The 18,071-nt window shown below is 41.7% G+C and overlaps 1 protein-coding gene across 1 annotated transcript in view; it reads right to left on the bottom strand.

Annotated features, from left to right (window-relative positions):
• Window positions 1-18,071, bottom strand: part of TBC1D22B (TBC1 domain family member 22B) — a 1,162,021-nt gene that overhangs the window by 935,857 nt on the left and 208,093 nt on the right. The window contains exon 2 of the mRNA XM_044076529.1: window positions 1,272-1,328. Coding sequence (XP_043932464.1) covers window positions 1,272-1,328 — 57 coding nt within the window. The remainder of the gene's footprint in view (window positions 1-1,271; window positions 1,329-18,071) is intronic.

Below are 18,071 nucleotides of genomic sequence, written 5' to 3'. Positions count from 1 at the left end.
GCAACCTGACTTTTGACCACCACATTGCCTCCATTCTACAGGAGGCTTTCTACATGGTCCACCTCATTATGAAGGGTATCTCATCCATGGACGATCCCTGTATCCTTCCCTTATAAGACCCATTGTTGAGAACAATGTCCCTTTTGGCATGTACCTCAAAACACATGCAGCAGCTGGGGAGACCACAGAGGTTTCTCACCAGGAGAATCCAGGGTCTCAAAGCCCTGTTCCTCTACTCAATTTCATACAGACTCCTCAGAGGTGACCTCTGTCTGGCATACAAAGCAATCTTAGACCCTGCCTTGATGGGACTGCTGCATATCTAAAAGTGAAGCTCCACTCGAGTAACCCACACATGCCACCTCAACCTGGTCTGTGACATCAACAGGACTTGTTGGTGGGACAGATTTGCATCCCAGAGACTCCCCTTCTGTGGAATAGCCTCCATCACCACGTCAAGCAGAGTAAGTGCAACCTGGATAACTGGATGGGGAACAGAAAATACACCCCTGGGATTCCACCTGTGTCCCTGCTGAACAGAGGCATCAGGTGCTGACTTGTCGGAACATAGGCTAAATTCTTGGCTAGGCTTGTAAGGGCATCAGGGCCAATAGCCTAGTAACTTGCTATGATCCTATGATAAACTGCAACAGGAAAGGGGTAACACTGCAGTTATTGTGTTAGGTTACTTGCATTACAGTTTGATTTTTGTGCTTCTGGTCATTTCTAATATCACAGGAAAAGGTAAACATAGGGGAGATAACAGCCTTGCACCAAGATAACAGCTTACTTTATCTAATGTTGTCATGTTCTCCACAAAGACAACCAAGCTGTCCAGCTAGCAACACAACAATAAAGGCATAGCCAAAGATGCTACAAAGTGAAGAAGTGAGAGGTTTTAGAGAGGTCATCCCTCAACAAGATGAAACATCTCACTACCCTTAAACATGGAAATATGAGAGTTGACCCACAAGGCTCTCTCTCATGTTATATTAAGTGCTACAGGAAATCTAGATTGTTACCTGAGAAAGGTAGAAGAAATCAACAACATTATCCAGATTACTTGTCTATCAATAAAACAATGCAGGCAAACTGGCCTTTCAGGTTTACTGTCAAGTAAACGCAAGCAGAACACAGGACTGACTTTTTTTCCTGTCATACTTTCTATCTTAAGTAAATCCTATTACTTGGTATACTGTTTCATGTGGTTTTTCTAATATGCAAGTACATTATTTTTCATCTTGACAACAAACAGAAAAGTAGCCACTTACTTCCTGGGCACTCGAGGGTCAAGAGGAGGGTGCTGAGCTCCGTAAACAGGCTGGATACTGAAAGACAGTAAAAGAAACATCATTAAGTGAGCTTAAAATGATCATCAGTACTCCTATAGCAGCTTTCACTGGTCTCCCTTAGAAGGCAACCTACATAAACATTCACCGCCAATAGCTCAGCCACTTGCTTGTGCCTTGTGTCTCAGCCAAAATACACAGTAGGTATCCTGTGAAACTATGAAAAGGTTCAAAAGATTAACAATGTACTGAGAGATGCAAAGGATTCTTTATGTCACTGTGCTTACCACTCAGCACTTCTGAGAAGTACAAACCTGCATTTATCTTGTTGACAGAATTATCAAAAGATGCCCGAATGATCAGCACAAGGCTAATATATGCAAGAAAACAGTCTGTGAAATGTATGCAACTAATATCACACACTGCTACCAGCATGCAACACTTTTGAAACTGCATGGATTTTATGAATAAAGACTGAAGAAAAACATACAAAACAAATCAAAGTTTCATTTCTGTCATGGGTTTCCCTTTGTGATGGTAACTGAACACTGTTGCCTTAGGCTATACACAACCTTTACCAAGTTCAAATAAACGAGTCAGCAAAGAGATGACAAACTAGCTTTATTTACAATATGCAACTTTCTGCCGATGAAGCACAGTGTGCCCTACAATGTTCTGTTTACCACCAATAATGGCGGTCTTGGCTCACTCAGACTAACAAACATGCACACACACACTGTAAATCCCAGGAAAGAACAGAACTTCCCCAAACACCACAGCACCAAAACTATATTTTTCAGTACCTCACCACCAGCTAAGTAAGACAACTAGCACCAAAATTGAGTTACTGCACAACCTTACCCAGCAAAACAAGAAGTTTTTTTTATAGTAGAATACTAAAATATTTTATTTAAGATTATGCAAAATACTTAGATTAACATATGTTGAAGATCATTTTTCATACAGAAAGTAAACTAAAAACAGCTGAAGCAAAACTTATCTTAAAGAAACTGTCAATAATCTTGAGCGAGCAGCCTAGTCCTACAACTGACTCTAGTCAAAGAAAGTCTGACTAATTCTAAAGCTTTCTTATGAATTAAGAATATCTGAAATACAAGCAAAACTGAATGTAGCTCTTAATGTGTTCTAGGAACGAGGTCTTTCTACAGCTCTCGTAAAGGCTAGATGTAGAGTTCTGTACAGGTAGTGATGCTGCTCTGTGTAAAGGGTTTATCTGCCTAAACCCCACCACTGAAAAAGGACAAATGTATTGTGTAAAAGTGTCCTCTATTATAAGAAGACTGCCTGATTTGCTAACATTTTGGAGAGGAGTCCTGGTACTTATCAGCCACAGTAAATCCAGCCAGCCCCACCCTGCATGACCAAGACCTACCCCTGAAATCTGGTTTGGCCAGTCACTGTCTTGTGCTTGCCCACAACCCCCTTCCACGCTCAAAGACTTCTGTCCTACTGCGTGAACCAACTGTCAAAAACGTTCAAACTAACTTTTGAAGGTAAGACACTCTAATTACCCAGACAAATTTACAGCTCCCAACAGGACGTATTTTCATTTAGACTGTGAGCATATGACCAATGTGCATGCATGTGTGCCTGAAGAAGTCACATTGACATTATCTGTGCCCATACCCTTGTCAAGTTACACCACCATATTGTGAAAGGGCAGGCAGAATAGAAGTAGATAAGCAGGCCCAAACACACGCGGGTGCAAATACGAAAAGCAAAGGAAAAAAAAGCAGCTTCAAGTTGTGATCGGTACATAGCAGGAAGAAGGAAAGGCACAGAGAGGGAATTTATGGCAGTACGGTTCAGGGAAAAGTACAGCCACAGGGCGGAGAACAGAGACAGGTACAGTAACAGTTTGTTTCGGTACAGCAGTGAGGGGAGGTGAAGAAGCACACATGGAAAAGTGCAGGACAGACAGGTACAACAGTAGGACTGTGTGCAGTACAACCACAGACAGGGGGAAGGCACAGCATTGTGACAGTTAGTATAGGGTGGGACATGTACAGCAGCAGGAGGAAACACAGGTACATCAGTAAAGTAATGAACAGTACAGCAACAGAGAAACTTTCAGCAGTAGGGTATCAGTAGATAACCTACCCCACTACCACCTGGGGTCCCCAAGGATTCAGCATTTACTCATCTACTCTCTTCTCATCAATCAAATCTCAGCCATGTTATCCCTCCCAGAATTATCTTCCTTATGCAGATAACCTTGTATTCTTGCACCCTGACAAAACAAGTGAAAAAGTATTAACAGAAAATGTTTGGTTCTTTTGCTTAAGCTTATCCACTAATATAAAAATAAGCTAAATATATGCCACTTGGAATTCATAAAAAAAATAGTCTCTCTCAAATCCACTATCCCAATACCCCTCCCTCAAGAATCCTTTCACTTTAAGTCATTCTGTTTAAATACTTCAGCATTTGGAAGAATCCTCATTCACCTTTTAACCTCACATAAAACAATCTGTAATTGGCAGTCTAAAGTAAAAACCTTCATCACCTTTGCACATCACATAAACAAAATTGTAATTTTCAGTCTGAAATGAAAACTTCCATCTTTTTTCAACATAAGAGACTGAAAAAAAAACATTGATCTTACTGTCCACTCGATGGTTTCCAGGTTTGTGTATAACAAAAGTACAGCTGACCATAACAGGAAATCACCTAACTTTCTCACTGTTGCAGTATTCCCTACCAAAGGGATATCCTGCCACGGATAGCCAAATATCTGGCCAGCAAGCAAAAACCTTAGGCCCAAGTGCCATACTTCAGATGTATGCCCTATGTCTAAGATGTAAGGTACATACAGTGGATATAAAAAGTGTACAGACCCCTGTTAAAATGCCAGGTTTTTGTGATATTAAAAAAAAATGAGACCACAATAAATCATTTCAAAACTTTTTCCCACCCACCTTTAATGTGACCTATAACCTGTACAATTCAACTGAAAAACAAATTAAAAACCTACACTACGCTGGTTGCTTAAGTGTGCACACCCTTAAACTAATACTTTGTTGTGTGCACACCCTTAAACTAACACTTTGTTGAAGCACCTTTTGATTTAATTACAGCATTCAGTCTTCTTGGGTACACACCTGCCATCAATTAAAGAGACTCTGATTAACCCCAAATAACATTCAACTGTCCTAGTAGGATTTTCCTGATATTTACTCACTTGCCTGCTACAGCAAAATGGTTCACAGAGAGCTTATAAAACATCAAAGTGATCTCATTATTGAAAGGTATCAGTCAGGAGAAGGGTACAAAAAAATTTCCACAGCATTGGATATACCATGGAACACAGTGAAGACAGTCATCAAAAAGTGGAGAAAATATGGCACAACAGTGATGCTGCAAAGAACTGGGCGTTCCTCCTAAATTGATGAAAAGGCAAGATGAAAACTAGTTGGGGAGGCTGCCAAGAGACCTACAGCAACACTGAAGGAGCTGCAGGCATTTCTGGCAAGTACTGGTTGTGTACTACATGTGACAACATTCTCCCATATTCTGCATATGTCTGGACTATGGGGTAGGGCTGCAAGACGGAAGCCTTTTCTTACACACAAAAACATCCAGGCCCGGATAAAATTTGCAAAACAATACATCAAGTCTCCCAAAAGCATGTGGGAAAATGTGTTATGATCTGATGAGACCAAGATTGAACTTTTTGGCCACAATTCCAAAAGGTACATTTGGTACAAACACAACACTTCACATCACCAAAAGAACACCATCCCCACGATGAAGCATGGTGGTGGCAAACAAAATATTAGTTTTAAGGGTCACAGACACAAAGTATTAGTTTAAGGGTGTGCACACACAAAGTATTAGTTTAAGCGTGTGTACACACGTATTTTTTCCCCTAACAGATTTGTTTATTTTTCAAATGAGGCCACATTAAAGGTGGGAAAAGTTTTGAAATCATTTATTGTGGTCTCATTTTTTTATATCACAAAACCTGGCACTTTAACAGGAGTGCGTAAACTTTTTATATCCATTGTAAGTAATGTGCGAGCACCTAATCCTCAGAACTAAACCAGAGCAACCCAAAAGGAAGAGAGAAGAAATGACATGTGCATCCAGAAAAGAGAGAAAGAAGGATCACTCAGGCAGAGGGCAAGATATGAAAACAGAATAGGGGGAAGGCGGGAGGGATGGAATACTGAAACAATGAAAAGTAGGACGTCTACTGTTATGGCAAGTTCTTACACAACTGTACTATGTCCTTCTTTACCACTGCTGCAGTAATCCTTACCAAAGGGAGAGTACAAAAGCTACTGAAGAGAATGGAAGGAAGAAAAAACAGAACAGTCCTCCAAAACACATTTAGGGTGGCCCTGGCAAATCTGGTTCTGGCCCTATAAACTTGGTCCTTACTTTTATTAAACAATAAAAGTTAGATGAAGTAGAAGCTTCCAAAATGGATCTAGCCTCCAGACCCTTGAAAGAAGCACCAAAAGACGCTACTGCCCTGGTAGAATGAGCATGGACTTGAGAAGGAAGCTTATCATGAAAAGAACAAAAAGAAATGGTGTCAGAAATCCAACAGGTGATTGTTTGCTTAAAAACAGTGAAGCCCAATTTCTTGGCATGAAAGGAAAAATTGCTCAGATAAGTCATCCAAATAACATCGGAGCTGTGTCTATGCAAATTGAAAGTATGCAGAATTCTTACTATTACTCTGAAGAGAAGAAAAGAAAAAAGGAAGAAAGATGAATGGACTGATTCAAGGACAAGTCCCTGATCACCCTGGGCATAAAGGAAGAACTGGTTTGAAAAGAAACTCCATCTCTGTGAAAAAACAGAAATAGAACACAGTCAACTACCACGAAGGCCTGACAGCAATTCAAGAGGAACAGAAAAGAAAGGACTCAGAGACTCTCTTGGCAGAAGTAAGAGCAACCAACAAAACAGTCTTCTAAATACAAAACTGCAGAGAAAAAGAAGCTGCAGGTTCAAAATGAGGCTGAATCAATTTTCCCAGAATAAAATTAAGTTCCCAATAAGCCGGAGTGGGCTTTCTTCAAAAAATGTTTGACACCAAATCTTGATGACAGTGGCGGACCCAAAGGCAGACAAAATTGGAAATGGCTAACAAATGAGCTTTAACAGATGTGTGTGCCATACCATAATTGAGCAACTCACATAAATAATAAAGAACAGTAGAAATACTCACTAAGAGAGTGTCATGTTCATGTTCATGTCTGCAACACCAAATAGAAAATCTAGGGTTTTCTGGCCTCCTGCAAAACTCAAAGCATGTCCTCAGAAAACTGGTGTCTAAAAGGAATCAAAACCCTATCAACCAAAGAGTCAAATGTAGGATGAACAGATGAGGGTGAATGAGAGTACCCTTGTCCTGTGTGAGGAGATGCATCCTGTAACAGGAACTTGTGATGGCTGCCCCTTGGCCAGATGAAACAAAGGGGGTAACCAATGTCTGGGTCAAAAGTGAGTTACCAACAAAATTTTAGGTCTGTCCAACATGATCTTGCGCAGGACCTTTGACAACAGAGGTAGAGGGTGATGAGCTTACAGGAACATCTCTTTCCAAGAAAAAAATATAGTCCACTTTACAGGCCAGAAGATTTGGCACTCTGGAACAGAAGCTTGGAAGTTGTCTGCTCAGTGGGTGGGGTGATAGATAATGTCTAGACCTCTTTGTGAAGCATCCACTGTGAAGATCCACCCAGCACCTGCTCAGACAGTCTGCCAGTAGCTTGTGCTCTCCACTGTGAAGATCCACCCAGCACCTGTTCAGACAGTGTCAGTACATTGTGCTCTGAGGGAATGTAAATCACTTGAAGGATCAGATGATGGCTGATAGCAAATTCCCAAGCAAGAATCACTAGTCTGCAATGAAGGAAAGACTTTGTACTCTCTTGCTTGATTACATACCACACAACAGTGATATGGTCAGTGAAATCCCTGAGAGAACCAGTAGCCCAAAGGGAATGCACGGCCTGGAGTGCTAAAAGCAGAGTTCTCATCTCCTTAATGCTGATATGGTCCATCACTTGCTGGGGGACACCAACCCCCCTAGACCATGATGTTGTTGGAAGAACCCCCCCCAGATCTAAAGCATCTGTACAAAGCTCCTGAGTGGGGGAAGGAACTTGAAGAGGCAATCTAGAATTCAGAGAAAGTGGGGGAAGGAACTTGAAGAGGCAGTCTGGGATTCAGAGAAAGCTGATGAATACACCAGAGAAACTCCTGTTTGTCACAAGGCAAGAGAGGAAAGGGAATGTCCAGAGAATGATATTGCTGCATCCAAATATTGTCTTTAGATACCACTGAAATGTCCTCATGTGGAGTCTGTCGAAAGGAAACACAGGAATGGTGAAAGCTATGTACCCCAGGGCTCACAGAAACTCTCTTGCAGACACCGCTTGTAATGGAGGAAGAACTGGAAGACAGCTGTCAAGAAGATGACCTTCAGAGGAGAAAGAAAAGCCACCATAGGTAGGGTCTGAATCCTGCATCCCAGGAAAACTAGATCCTGTGAAAGGGTTGGAACAGATTTTGAGATTGAGGTGAACCCCTCACTGTGAAGTAGAAGCATGGTAAATGCAAGATCCTGTAAAAGAACCTGCTGACAAGAGGCTTGAATCAGGAGGTTGTCCAGATAGGGAACAAATCTGAACACCATGGAGTCTGCAGTAGGCTATGACTGGAACCAGTCATTTGGGAAAGACCCTCGGTGTTGTAGAAAGACCAACATGCAAAGAAGAGAACTGATAATGTGAATAAAAAACAGAGAATCATAAATACTTCCTGAAGAGAGTGACTAGGAATGTGAATATAAGCATCCTTCAAGTCCAAATAGACTAGGTTGGCCTGTGGAAGCAGCAGGGTAAGCAGTTACTGAAGAAAGACTATCTTGCAAAAGTGGACTTTTAGAAAAAGTGTTGAGAAAGGAGAACTCCAGAATTGGCCTCCTACAGCCCTCCTTCCTGGGAAAGAACATTCTGGAATAAAACACTGCCTCTCTGAGAGGGTGGATCCTGAAGAACAGGAGGAAAATGAGGAAGCCTGCAATGTGGAGGCAGAGGAATCCCTGAAAAGTGTGGAAATGATTTCCAAGCCATGTGTAACTTTTTTGAATTATAGAAAGAACACAGGATTCTGTGGTGATCTGCTGCCAGAAGGTAAAAAGTGAGAGTCATCCTGAGGGAAAGAGGAATCTAGCCGAGGGGACAGGGAATATATCTTGCCCAGGACATGGCCAACATTAGCTTTCAAAGCTTGTAGACACCCTCCATGCAACCTACCTGCCAGGAACTTGAGAATGAATTACATAAAAAGGCAGTTTAGGTACCAAAAGCTTCGGAGCTTTCTTGCCATAAGAAGGGGGGGGGGGGCTATAATCCTGAAAAGAAAATGTTAAGTAAAAGTAATAGTAAAACATATATTATACCCAATATATTATCCTAGCAATACATCAAAAACAAAACAAAGGGCATGGGCAGAGGGGAAGGCTACTTCAACAGTGATCTATTAGAATGTCTACTATTATGGTACGTTTACTTACACAACTCTACTATCCTTAGCATTAGATCAATGCTTGCAGTAGTCTAATCTACTTGGGGTAGACTACCATAGCTAAGAAACATATAAGGAGTAGGAAAAAGTTTAAGAATCCAGAAGTCTCTGGAGAATGGTCCTAAAATATGCTTGATCTGAATCTGGAAAAGGAATCCAATTTGCAGTGCTTTGTGAAAGTATCTACAAAGGGCCAATTTGCTGAGTCTAGAATACTTCTAGAATCCACCCCTTTCCAGAAAGCCACAAAATAACCTAAAAACTCTGATAGAGTGGGACCTACCCTGTCTCTGGAAATGGCTTGCTTTAGTGAGAATATGAGACAACCATCTAGAAACTTTCTGCTTTAATACTTGTCGCCTTTTTTCTTCTTACCTTCACAGGATACAAACACCTGATTGGTTTCCTGAAGGATTTAAATATGTCCAAATAGCATTTCAGCTACCTATGGACATCTAGAGTATGCAGAATTCTCTCACTCCTTTTTAGGTTCTGGAAACAATACAGGGAGATTAACAGTTTCACTCAAGGTAAATTCTGAAATCAATTTAGACACAAAAGAAGATCTGACCTCAATGAAACCCTGTCCTTGTGGAAAAAAAGTCAGGGCTAATTCACCATAGGAGCTTGTAACTCAAATACTCTTCTGGTAGAACTCAGTTTTCCATGACAAGAACCTCAAATTAGTCTGGTGAGCTGGTTCAGATGGAAGTGCTGTTAATTTTTCAAGCACAAAGTTAAGATCCCAAGGAGGAGAAACCTGTTTTCTAGGTGGACAGATATGTAAAATCCCTTTCAAAAACTGCTTGACATGAGAACAAGTAGAACAGGTGCTTCTAAGGGCAGAAAAATGGCCAAGAGGACTCTTGACAGATGAGTAAGAAAGGCCAGAGGATAACTCTTCACACAAATAACCTAGACCCACAGTTATACGGGCCATAAATGGATCCTGATTCTCAGCTTGGTACCAACAATAAAAACTCTTCCATTTACACATATATGCTTTTCTAGTAGCATTATTTTAGCCTCCTTTAGTATCAGCTGCACATCCTCAGAAAATGATGCTCAAACATTATTAAAACTCCATCATCCAGGTAGTCAAATGAAAAGTTTTCTGACTGCAGTGCATCACACAACCCCTATCTTGTGTAAATCTAGTCTGTGGGGAAGCCTGCAGTAATTGCCATTGGGCAATTTCAAAAACAAATTAATCTTGCCTAGGCCAAAAGGCAGTCACCACCACTATCTTTGGTAAGTCACTCTGGATCTTTAGTAGAAGAACCCTGGGAATCAGTGGAAGGTGTGGAAAAGCATACAGGAACACTCCCATTCATGGGAATGAAAAACATCTGTCTTCTAGGCCCATCTGCAAGGAATCCTGAAGCAGAATGTCTTTTAACTGCTTGTTTTGAAAGGAGGCAAATACGATCTATTTGCAGATTTGCCCACAACAGGCACAGCTGGAGCAATTCCTTGAAGGCCCCCCCCTCAAGTATGATTCCCATTTGTGAGAGTCTGACCTGGTCCTGCTCAGCTGGTCTGCTACAATATTTTGTTCTGGCAGAATGTATGTGGGCTTGCAGAGTAAACATGAGAGGAGATGCCACCTCCCAGGCTAAAATGGCAAGCCTACAAGGTCAATAAGATCTTGTACCCCTTTGTTTTTATACCACACCACTATGGTGTTCTCTGTGATAACTTGAAGAGGTCCTGGGGACCAGAGACAAATTAAGGCTTTCAAAGCACTGGTTACTGGCAACATCTCTGACACTGATCTGCTTTTGTCTGTCCTGCTTGCCCCACAGACCTTTCACTTTTGCCCTATTTTTCTACAGCCCCCACAAGCAAAGTCTGAAGCATCTGTTGTAACAAACTGAAGGAATGAAGAGGCATCAGAAGGGAGAACAGGAGAATTGGGTTGAGAGAGAACTACTCCAACCCACCACAATAACTCCCTTCTCACAACCCCATCAATGGAATTTGCAAAAGTTAAAAGGTGTTGATGCTGAGACCAGATTGACTTGAGGTACCACTGAAGTTTTCTCATGTGAAGTCCGGTCAACGGAATTATAGTAATTCTAAAAGCCATGGAATCTGGAATCCTGAGAAGTTCCTCGGCAGACACCAGAGACTGGTGAGAATACAGTAAGTTTTCTTTGTACAGTTCTACTTTGTCTAGAGGAAGAAAGGCTCTTCCAAGGAAATTATTGAGAAGACATCCCAGAAAAAAATATTCTATGTGAAAGGACGAAAGATGATTTTTGTAAGTTCACTTGAAACCCCAGACTGAGCAAGAGTTTCATGACACTTGTCAAAGAATACTGACAGTTGAACAAAAGAGTCTGCAAATATAGGATAATTATCTAAATATGAAATGTCGTCAATGCCTTAAGGAGTAAAGTACTAAGCAATTACTAAAGGTAGATACCCTTGGTGCACTAGACAGACCAAACAGCAAGACAGAGAAAAGACAATGTTAAGCTATATAAAGAAAATATTAAGACCTGTCTGAAATATTTGCTAATCAGAATGTGATGTTATCCATCTTCTATGTCTAATTTACCATGAAACTGAGTAAAGAGACAACAGGGTTTGGAAAGATAACATTTTGAACTTTGAGGCCTTGACAAAAAGATTGAAGGTGAGGTCTGTGATTGGTCTCCATGTTCCTCTTTCTTCGGTATTATAAAAATTGTTGAATAAAAACATTTCCCATTTGATCCAAGGGTATTAGCTCTATGACCTCCTGGGAATGAATCTGCTCAAAAACAGAGGAAACATGGAAGTTTGGTTTACAGGATGAGATGGAATCCCTTGAAAAGAAGGAAGACACTCCCATTGCTGTCTGTACTCTTGCTGTTGATTTTCAGAACCCATTTATTTGAAATAATCCAATGCCATTGGGGAAGATTAAGACCTTGATTGAGGGATAGTCTGCTAGGATGGGAGGAAACCTAGACAGCCAAATAGTCCCTCTGACTTTTTGGACTGTCATTGGTTTTGGGTGGCTTTCCCCCTTCTTCCTACAAATTCCTTACCACTGCTTTTTAAAATCTTGTTTTTAGCATCTTGCTGCTTAAACTGCTTTTTAAAAAAAGGGAGATAATGTTGGAAAGTTTTTATTAAATTTAGAAAAGAAGCATTGGAAAATTGATGTTACCCCTTAAATCAATTTCCCCCTTTTAAATAAAATACTATTTGTTAACCAAGTAGGTCCATTGGGCACAGTCCCTTTCATGGACAACTAGGAGCAAAGTCTGGTTAAGGGACTTGCTGAAGGTCATACAGTAGACAAATGAGGGCTGAGTGGATCAAATCTTATAACACAGGAACTACAGCTCTCAACCTTAACCTTTGCGCCAACCACCAGAATCCTTGAGAACCTCAGCAAGAGAAGAGCTAAACAAAACATCATTGTCAATGGAAAAATTTAAAATCTATCTTTTAACATCTTCTAGCAAGTTTTGAGAATGTAACCAAGCAAACCTTCTCATAACTGACCCCGTAGCAGCAGCTCCGGAGACAATATCAGCAGGATCATAAGCACACTTTAAAGAGCTTTTGGTTACATGAGAAGCAGGTACAATTAAGGCAATTAGTTCTTTACTTCAGAAGAAGAGGGGTTAACAGTTAACTTTCTTATGTTCCCAAAAGAAGACAACACAAAATTTGAACATACTTGGACTTCAAAATTCTGAACGTTAAGGTAGCAGAAGAATAAACTTTTTGTTTCAACTCTATCAAAAGTCTTCCCATTCTTGCCAAAGAGAATAGGGTTAACATTATCAATCTGTTTAGCAGCACAAGTTTTACTTAAGGAAATAACTGCAGAGTCTGCTTTAGGATTATGAGTCTGTGACAATGCATAACTTGTCAGATTTTTTTTTTTTTTTTTTTTAACTAGGAAGTTGATTATCAAACTGCAACTTAAGAAAACCTCCTTTAAACCTGATAAAACAAGAGGGACAGTGGCAGGCTGCAGAATATCCTGTTGTAACAATACTTTTTCAGCAGGGAACTAGGGATTCATTCTGTTTCTCACTGAAGTACCTCTATCATTTTATTGAAGGTCTCAGAAAAAGACAGCTCTTCTGGAGGGAAATCTGAAGTAACACTTTCCTCAGAATCAGAATTTTCAACTTGTAGAGAACTCACTGAAGAAAAACACTGCCCCTATATTCCCCATCTTCTGAGTGACAGTGTCGGAATAAGAGGAACCTTTCTTTTCCTATTTGAAATAAAGAAACAGAATTTGAAACATCAAAAGTAGAAATTAATTCCTTAACAACCCCCTGTGCATAGTAAGAGAAACACTGACACTGTCCCGCTTGTTTTATCAGGTTTAAAGGAGGTTTTCTTAAGTTGCAGTTTGACAATCAACTTCCTAGTAAAAAGCACTGAACTGGAAGTTTTGACTTTGCTTTTTCAGTTAGTGCTTGCTAGATTTTTATTGCCCGTTAGTAATTACAGGCAGGGGTAGTCTCATTCATTGATATCCTGTCACTGCCTATTTAATGGTATATTTTGGAATATTTTCTGCTTAAAACCTCAGCTTTGGCCAGCTAAGATCTAGCTGTATTCAACTGGACGTATACGAGAATTTAAGTACTTTTTATCTGCACTTTTTTTCAAATAATACAGCATTTTAACTGATTTATTTGTGTTACATTGAATATTAACTGAACTGGAAGTTTTGACTCTGTTTTTTCAGTTAGTTCCCCACCCACCCTCCTTGTTTTTGTTTTGGTCTTGGTGTTAATCTTGGTGGCTTTGAAACTGCCCGCCCCTCTTGTAAATTTGTGTTTGGATACTCCTTCTGGGCCCATCTCATTTGCTCCCTCAGCTGAGTGCAGTGAGATCATATTCTGATTTCAGGCACTCCTACTGTGTACAAAGAGAGCATCTGGGAAAGAAAAAAAAATTTAAGCTTGTTTCCTGCCTTTCCTGTAAGTGGTCTAGACTGTTTGTAGGCTTCTGAGCCCCCAAGCCTTTCGGTGTTGGAGGGAAGCCTTCTAGCTTAATTTGGTTTCTTAGAACTAGCCAGTTTTCTAGTTTCAGCACTCAAATCTGTTTCTTTGAACTCGGCACTTGTTCAGAACTTGTTGTAAGCACTAAATAAGCTGCAAATTACTACAGCACTCAACTTTCCTCACTTGTCTAGAGGAAAGCAGTTTTTAGTACTTAATAAATAGGCACCTATCCAGGCATGTCTAAGGGTCAGCTCCCGGTGATTTCTCTTGTCTACCTGATGAATCTGGGCATCTTGGGGCAAGGCAGCAATTGCCTCATGTACACAGACAACCCTCTCCTCCTACCACCCAACACTACAACCTGTGAGAGATGCACTTATGTAGCCAAACTGGAAGCAAAGCTCTCTTCACCCAATAATGGACTAGACAGTCAGGAGGAGAAGGTAAACACTTGCACCACACCACACTCATCACATAGTTCCTCAAAACCTACACCAGCAAAACACACATATAGAAACACAAAACACACACCTACATTCGCGGAGGCTCTCAATAAAAACCTGCCAAAGCATCAGGGACCTCCAAAGTAGAAACGCAAGCAAACTCCACCCCCCAACACAACCCAAATGACACATAGCCCACAAGCTCAGTGTTACACTCAACCACAGCCCATAAGGCATAATAACATACCCAACACTCTAGTCATAGGTGACTCTATAGTCAGGCACACTGATGTTCCACTCACCAGGCTAAACCAGGAGAAAGTTACTGTCAGCTGCCTGTCAGGTGCCAGTATCTGCCACATAACGCACTCAGGTCACTCCACAACAAGTACAAACATGACACTGTCATTGTCCATGCTGGTGTGAATGACCTGAGATGTACCTCTCTGGACTACATGAAAAGAGACATGGAGAAACTCTCTGATCTTGTAGCCCAGGCAGGTATGACCCTAGCCCTGAGTAGCATCCTGCCATCACCCAGAATGATACCACAGTACACGGACAAAATGATTGACTTCAACAATTGGCTAAGCTTCTGGTGTCATTCTAAGGGGATCCAGTATTTGTCTGCATGGGACGACATGATCGACAGACCACGATGCTTTGCCAGAGATGGTCTGCACCTGTCGCCCTTGGGATTCCGGATACTGGCTAAGGCTCTTGCCACCCCTATAGTGCCTTTTTTAGGCAAGGTTCAAATGACAAATTCACCACCGTAACAGGTACAAGCAAGCAAAATCTGAGGGTAATGATACTCAATGCTAGAAGTCTAAACCTCAAAATGCACTCACTCGAGGCACTCCTTAAAATGGAGAACATCGACATCTGTGCAGTGACAGAGACCTGGTTCAAAGCTCCAGAGAGCATTCCTGCATTACCAGGCTATAATTCACACCACACCTTTCGGCCACCTAACCCAGAAGAAGCACTAAAGGTGGAGGCGTGTCCATATTCATTAAGGATATCCACACCTCCAGGCTAGTTGCACAGCATAATGCATCAGAGATTATCCAAGTGCAACTAACTCTGGGCAAGACCGCAATCCAAATTGTAGCTTGCTACAGACCCCCCACCATGCCCCAGGATTCCCACTCCTCATTTCTTGATACACTGGAAAGTATTAGGGTACAACCCAACACCCTAATAATGGGCGATTTCAACTACCCCACCATTAAGTGGGAAAACTACTCCTGTACCAACTCATTTGCTCAACGTTCGTTTTCAGGAATTCATAAATTCCAACGCCTTGGATCAACTTATTCGCAACTCCACCAGGGGCAGTAATATCCTAGACCTGGTCATTACCAACATGGGCAACCGGTGTTCCACACCAGAGGTCAATTCCTCGTTGGTCAGATCTGACCACAAGCTAATCACCCTAGACATCCACATCCTGCCCCCACCCGCAATTCGGGAAACCATCGTAAAAAACTTCTCCAAAGCCAACTTCACACCTCTTAAGACAGAAGTGGCAAACTTCATGACACCCATGCAGACGGACAATAGAGGTACGACTGCTGAATGCTACACAAATGCATTTTATAAGCACTTACACGAGTCCATGGATCATGCTATCCCTAATAGAACCAAGATGCTATCCTCCGAAAAAAGGAAGCCAATCGGGTGGTCCTCTGCCATAAACAAACTCTACAACAGAAGAAAGAAATTGTTACAAAAAAGAGTAAAATCCCATGACTGGAGTTAACTCCCTGGTCAACCTCAGTAAGAAGCTGAGATCCCTCATAAAATCCTCCAAAGCTAGTTACAAAAACAAAATTGCCACTGACTCTAAAGACAACCACAACGCATTCTATAGCTATGTCAAGAATCTCAATGGCAACACTCAGATCTGCTCTGAGTTACAGCACAATGGCACTAAATATACAGAACCAACTGATATTGCCAACATCCTGGCAGATAGGTTCAGTGCTAACTTTACCCCCCCCCCCCCCCCCAGAGGGCCCATCTCTATACCGGAAGACTGCAAAGTTCCTGTAATCACGGCTGCACAGGTAAAAAACACACTCTCCAAAACCAAGAACACAGCATCCATGGGACTTGACAATATCCCAGGCTGCATTCTACATGAACTACAAAATGAACTGGCACCCTACCTAAGTACCATGTTCAATCATAGCCTCATCTCAGGCTTTGTGCCCACTGAATGGCACACCGTGATGGTTATCCCACTCCACAAAGGGGGAGCCACGACGGACCCCAGGAACTACTGCCCCATTAGCCTGACGAGCCTGGTCTGCAAGGCCATGGAACGTATCATCATGGAACCCATAAACAAAGACATTGGTAATCTCCAAACTCTGGACCCTGCTCAGTTCAGATTTGTAAAAGGCAGATCATGTCTCCTAAACCTGACTGACTTCTTTGAAGCAGTCACCAAAGCCATAGATGAGGGTAAGGTGGTTCACACAGCTTATCTAGATCTCGCCAAGGCTTTCGACACCATTCCCCATTCTGGAATTATAGATAAACTCACTAAACTAGGTATAAATCCCTATGTCACAAGATGGGTTGCCAACTGGCTCACGGACAGAACCCACACTGTGAAAGTAGCAGACTCCAAATCCGACTTCAGACCAGTGATAAGTGGAGTACCACAGGGTTCAGTCCTGGGTCCTCTCCTGTTTGGTATCTACTTCTCTGAAGTACAGGCTAACACAGAAGGTCTTTGGCTAACAAAGTTTGCAGATGACTGCAAACTAGGAGCCATAATTGAAACTCCTAACGATGTGGACATACTTCAAAAGGGCCTCACTGAGACAGATGCCTGGTGTCAAAGCCATGGCCTGAAGCTCAATGCCAAAAAGTGTATTGTCATCCCCTTTGGTAAAAACTCTGTACCCATAAACTACCACATAGCTGGTAGTCTACTTAACACTGAAAATGTGATAAGAGACCTAGGGAGACAGGTGGACAGTAGTCTCTCCTTTGATAATCACATTGCCACAGTGGTCAGGAAATCCTTCTACATGGCTCACCTCATCACAAAAGGTTTCTCATCCAGGAAAAAAAGAGGTCATTGTTCCTCTCTACTCATCACTCATTAGACCCATTATAGAGTACAATGCCCCTTTTGGTATGTACCTCACAAGACATCTACAACAACTGGAAAGGCCACAGAAATACCTCACAAAGAGGATTACTGGCATCAAACAGATGCCCTACGCAGACAGTCTCAAAAAACTCCAGCTTTACTCCATGCTGAAGGGGATAGATTCCTGTCCCAGAGACTTCCCATACTATATCAAACAGAGCTTCTCATTAGCACTCTTCAAGAAAAATCTTGATGATTGGATAGGAAATAGGAAATTCACCCCAGGGATCACTTCTGTGGCTCTGCTCGACAGGGGCACAGGAAAATAATTTTCTTGGGTGGCGAAAGCCAGGGTACATTTTTGGCTATGCTTATACAGGCCCTAGAGCCAATAGCCTAGTACCTACCTATGAATCTATGAACAGGAGAAGTAATGTTCTTAAAATTTCTGCTATACTTTCCAATGAGTCTCTTTGTGAAAAGACACGACTCAAAGAAAAGAAACTACCCTGGGAATCAAGCATTCTAGCTCGGTTGTGAGATAGACACTCATCTGCCCCAGCCCCCCACCCCCCCCACACACACACACACATACAAAACTGACAAGAATGGTTTTCCCTTGCCTGGAAAGGACATGTCTAACTCCCACCAGACAGACAGAGAGACACTGATGAGCAGTTTGAGGAAC

This window comes from Protopterus annectens, chromosome 7.part0 (assembly GCF_019279795.1).
Source record: "Protopterus annectens isolate FY-2018-M chromosome 7.part0, PAN1.0, whole genome shotgun sequence".
Classification (NCBI taxonomy): domain Eukaryota; kingdom Metazoa; phylum Chordata; order Ceratodontiformes; family Protopteridae; genus Protopterus; species Protopterus annectens.
The sequence above is the reverse complement of the archived record's forward strand: the minus strand, read 5'-3'. Positions and strand labels throughout refer to the sequence as shown.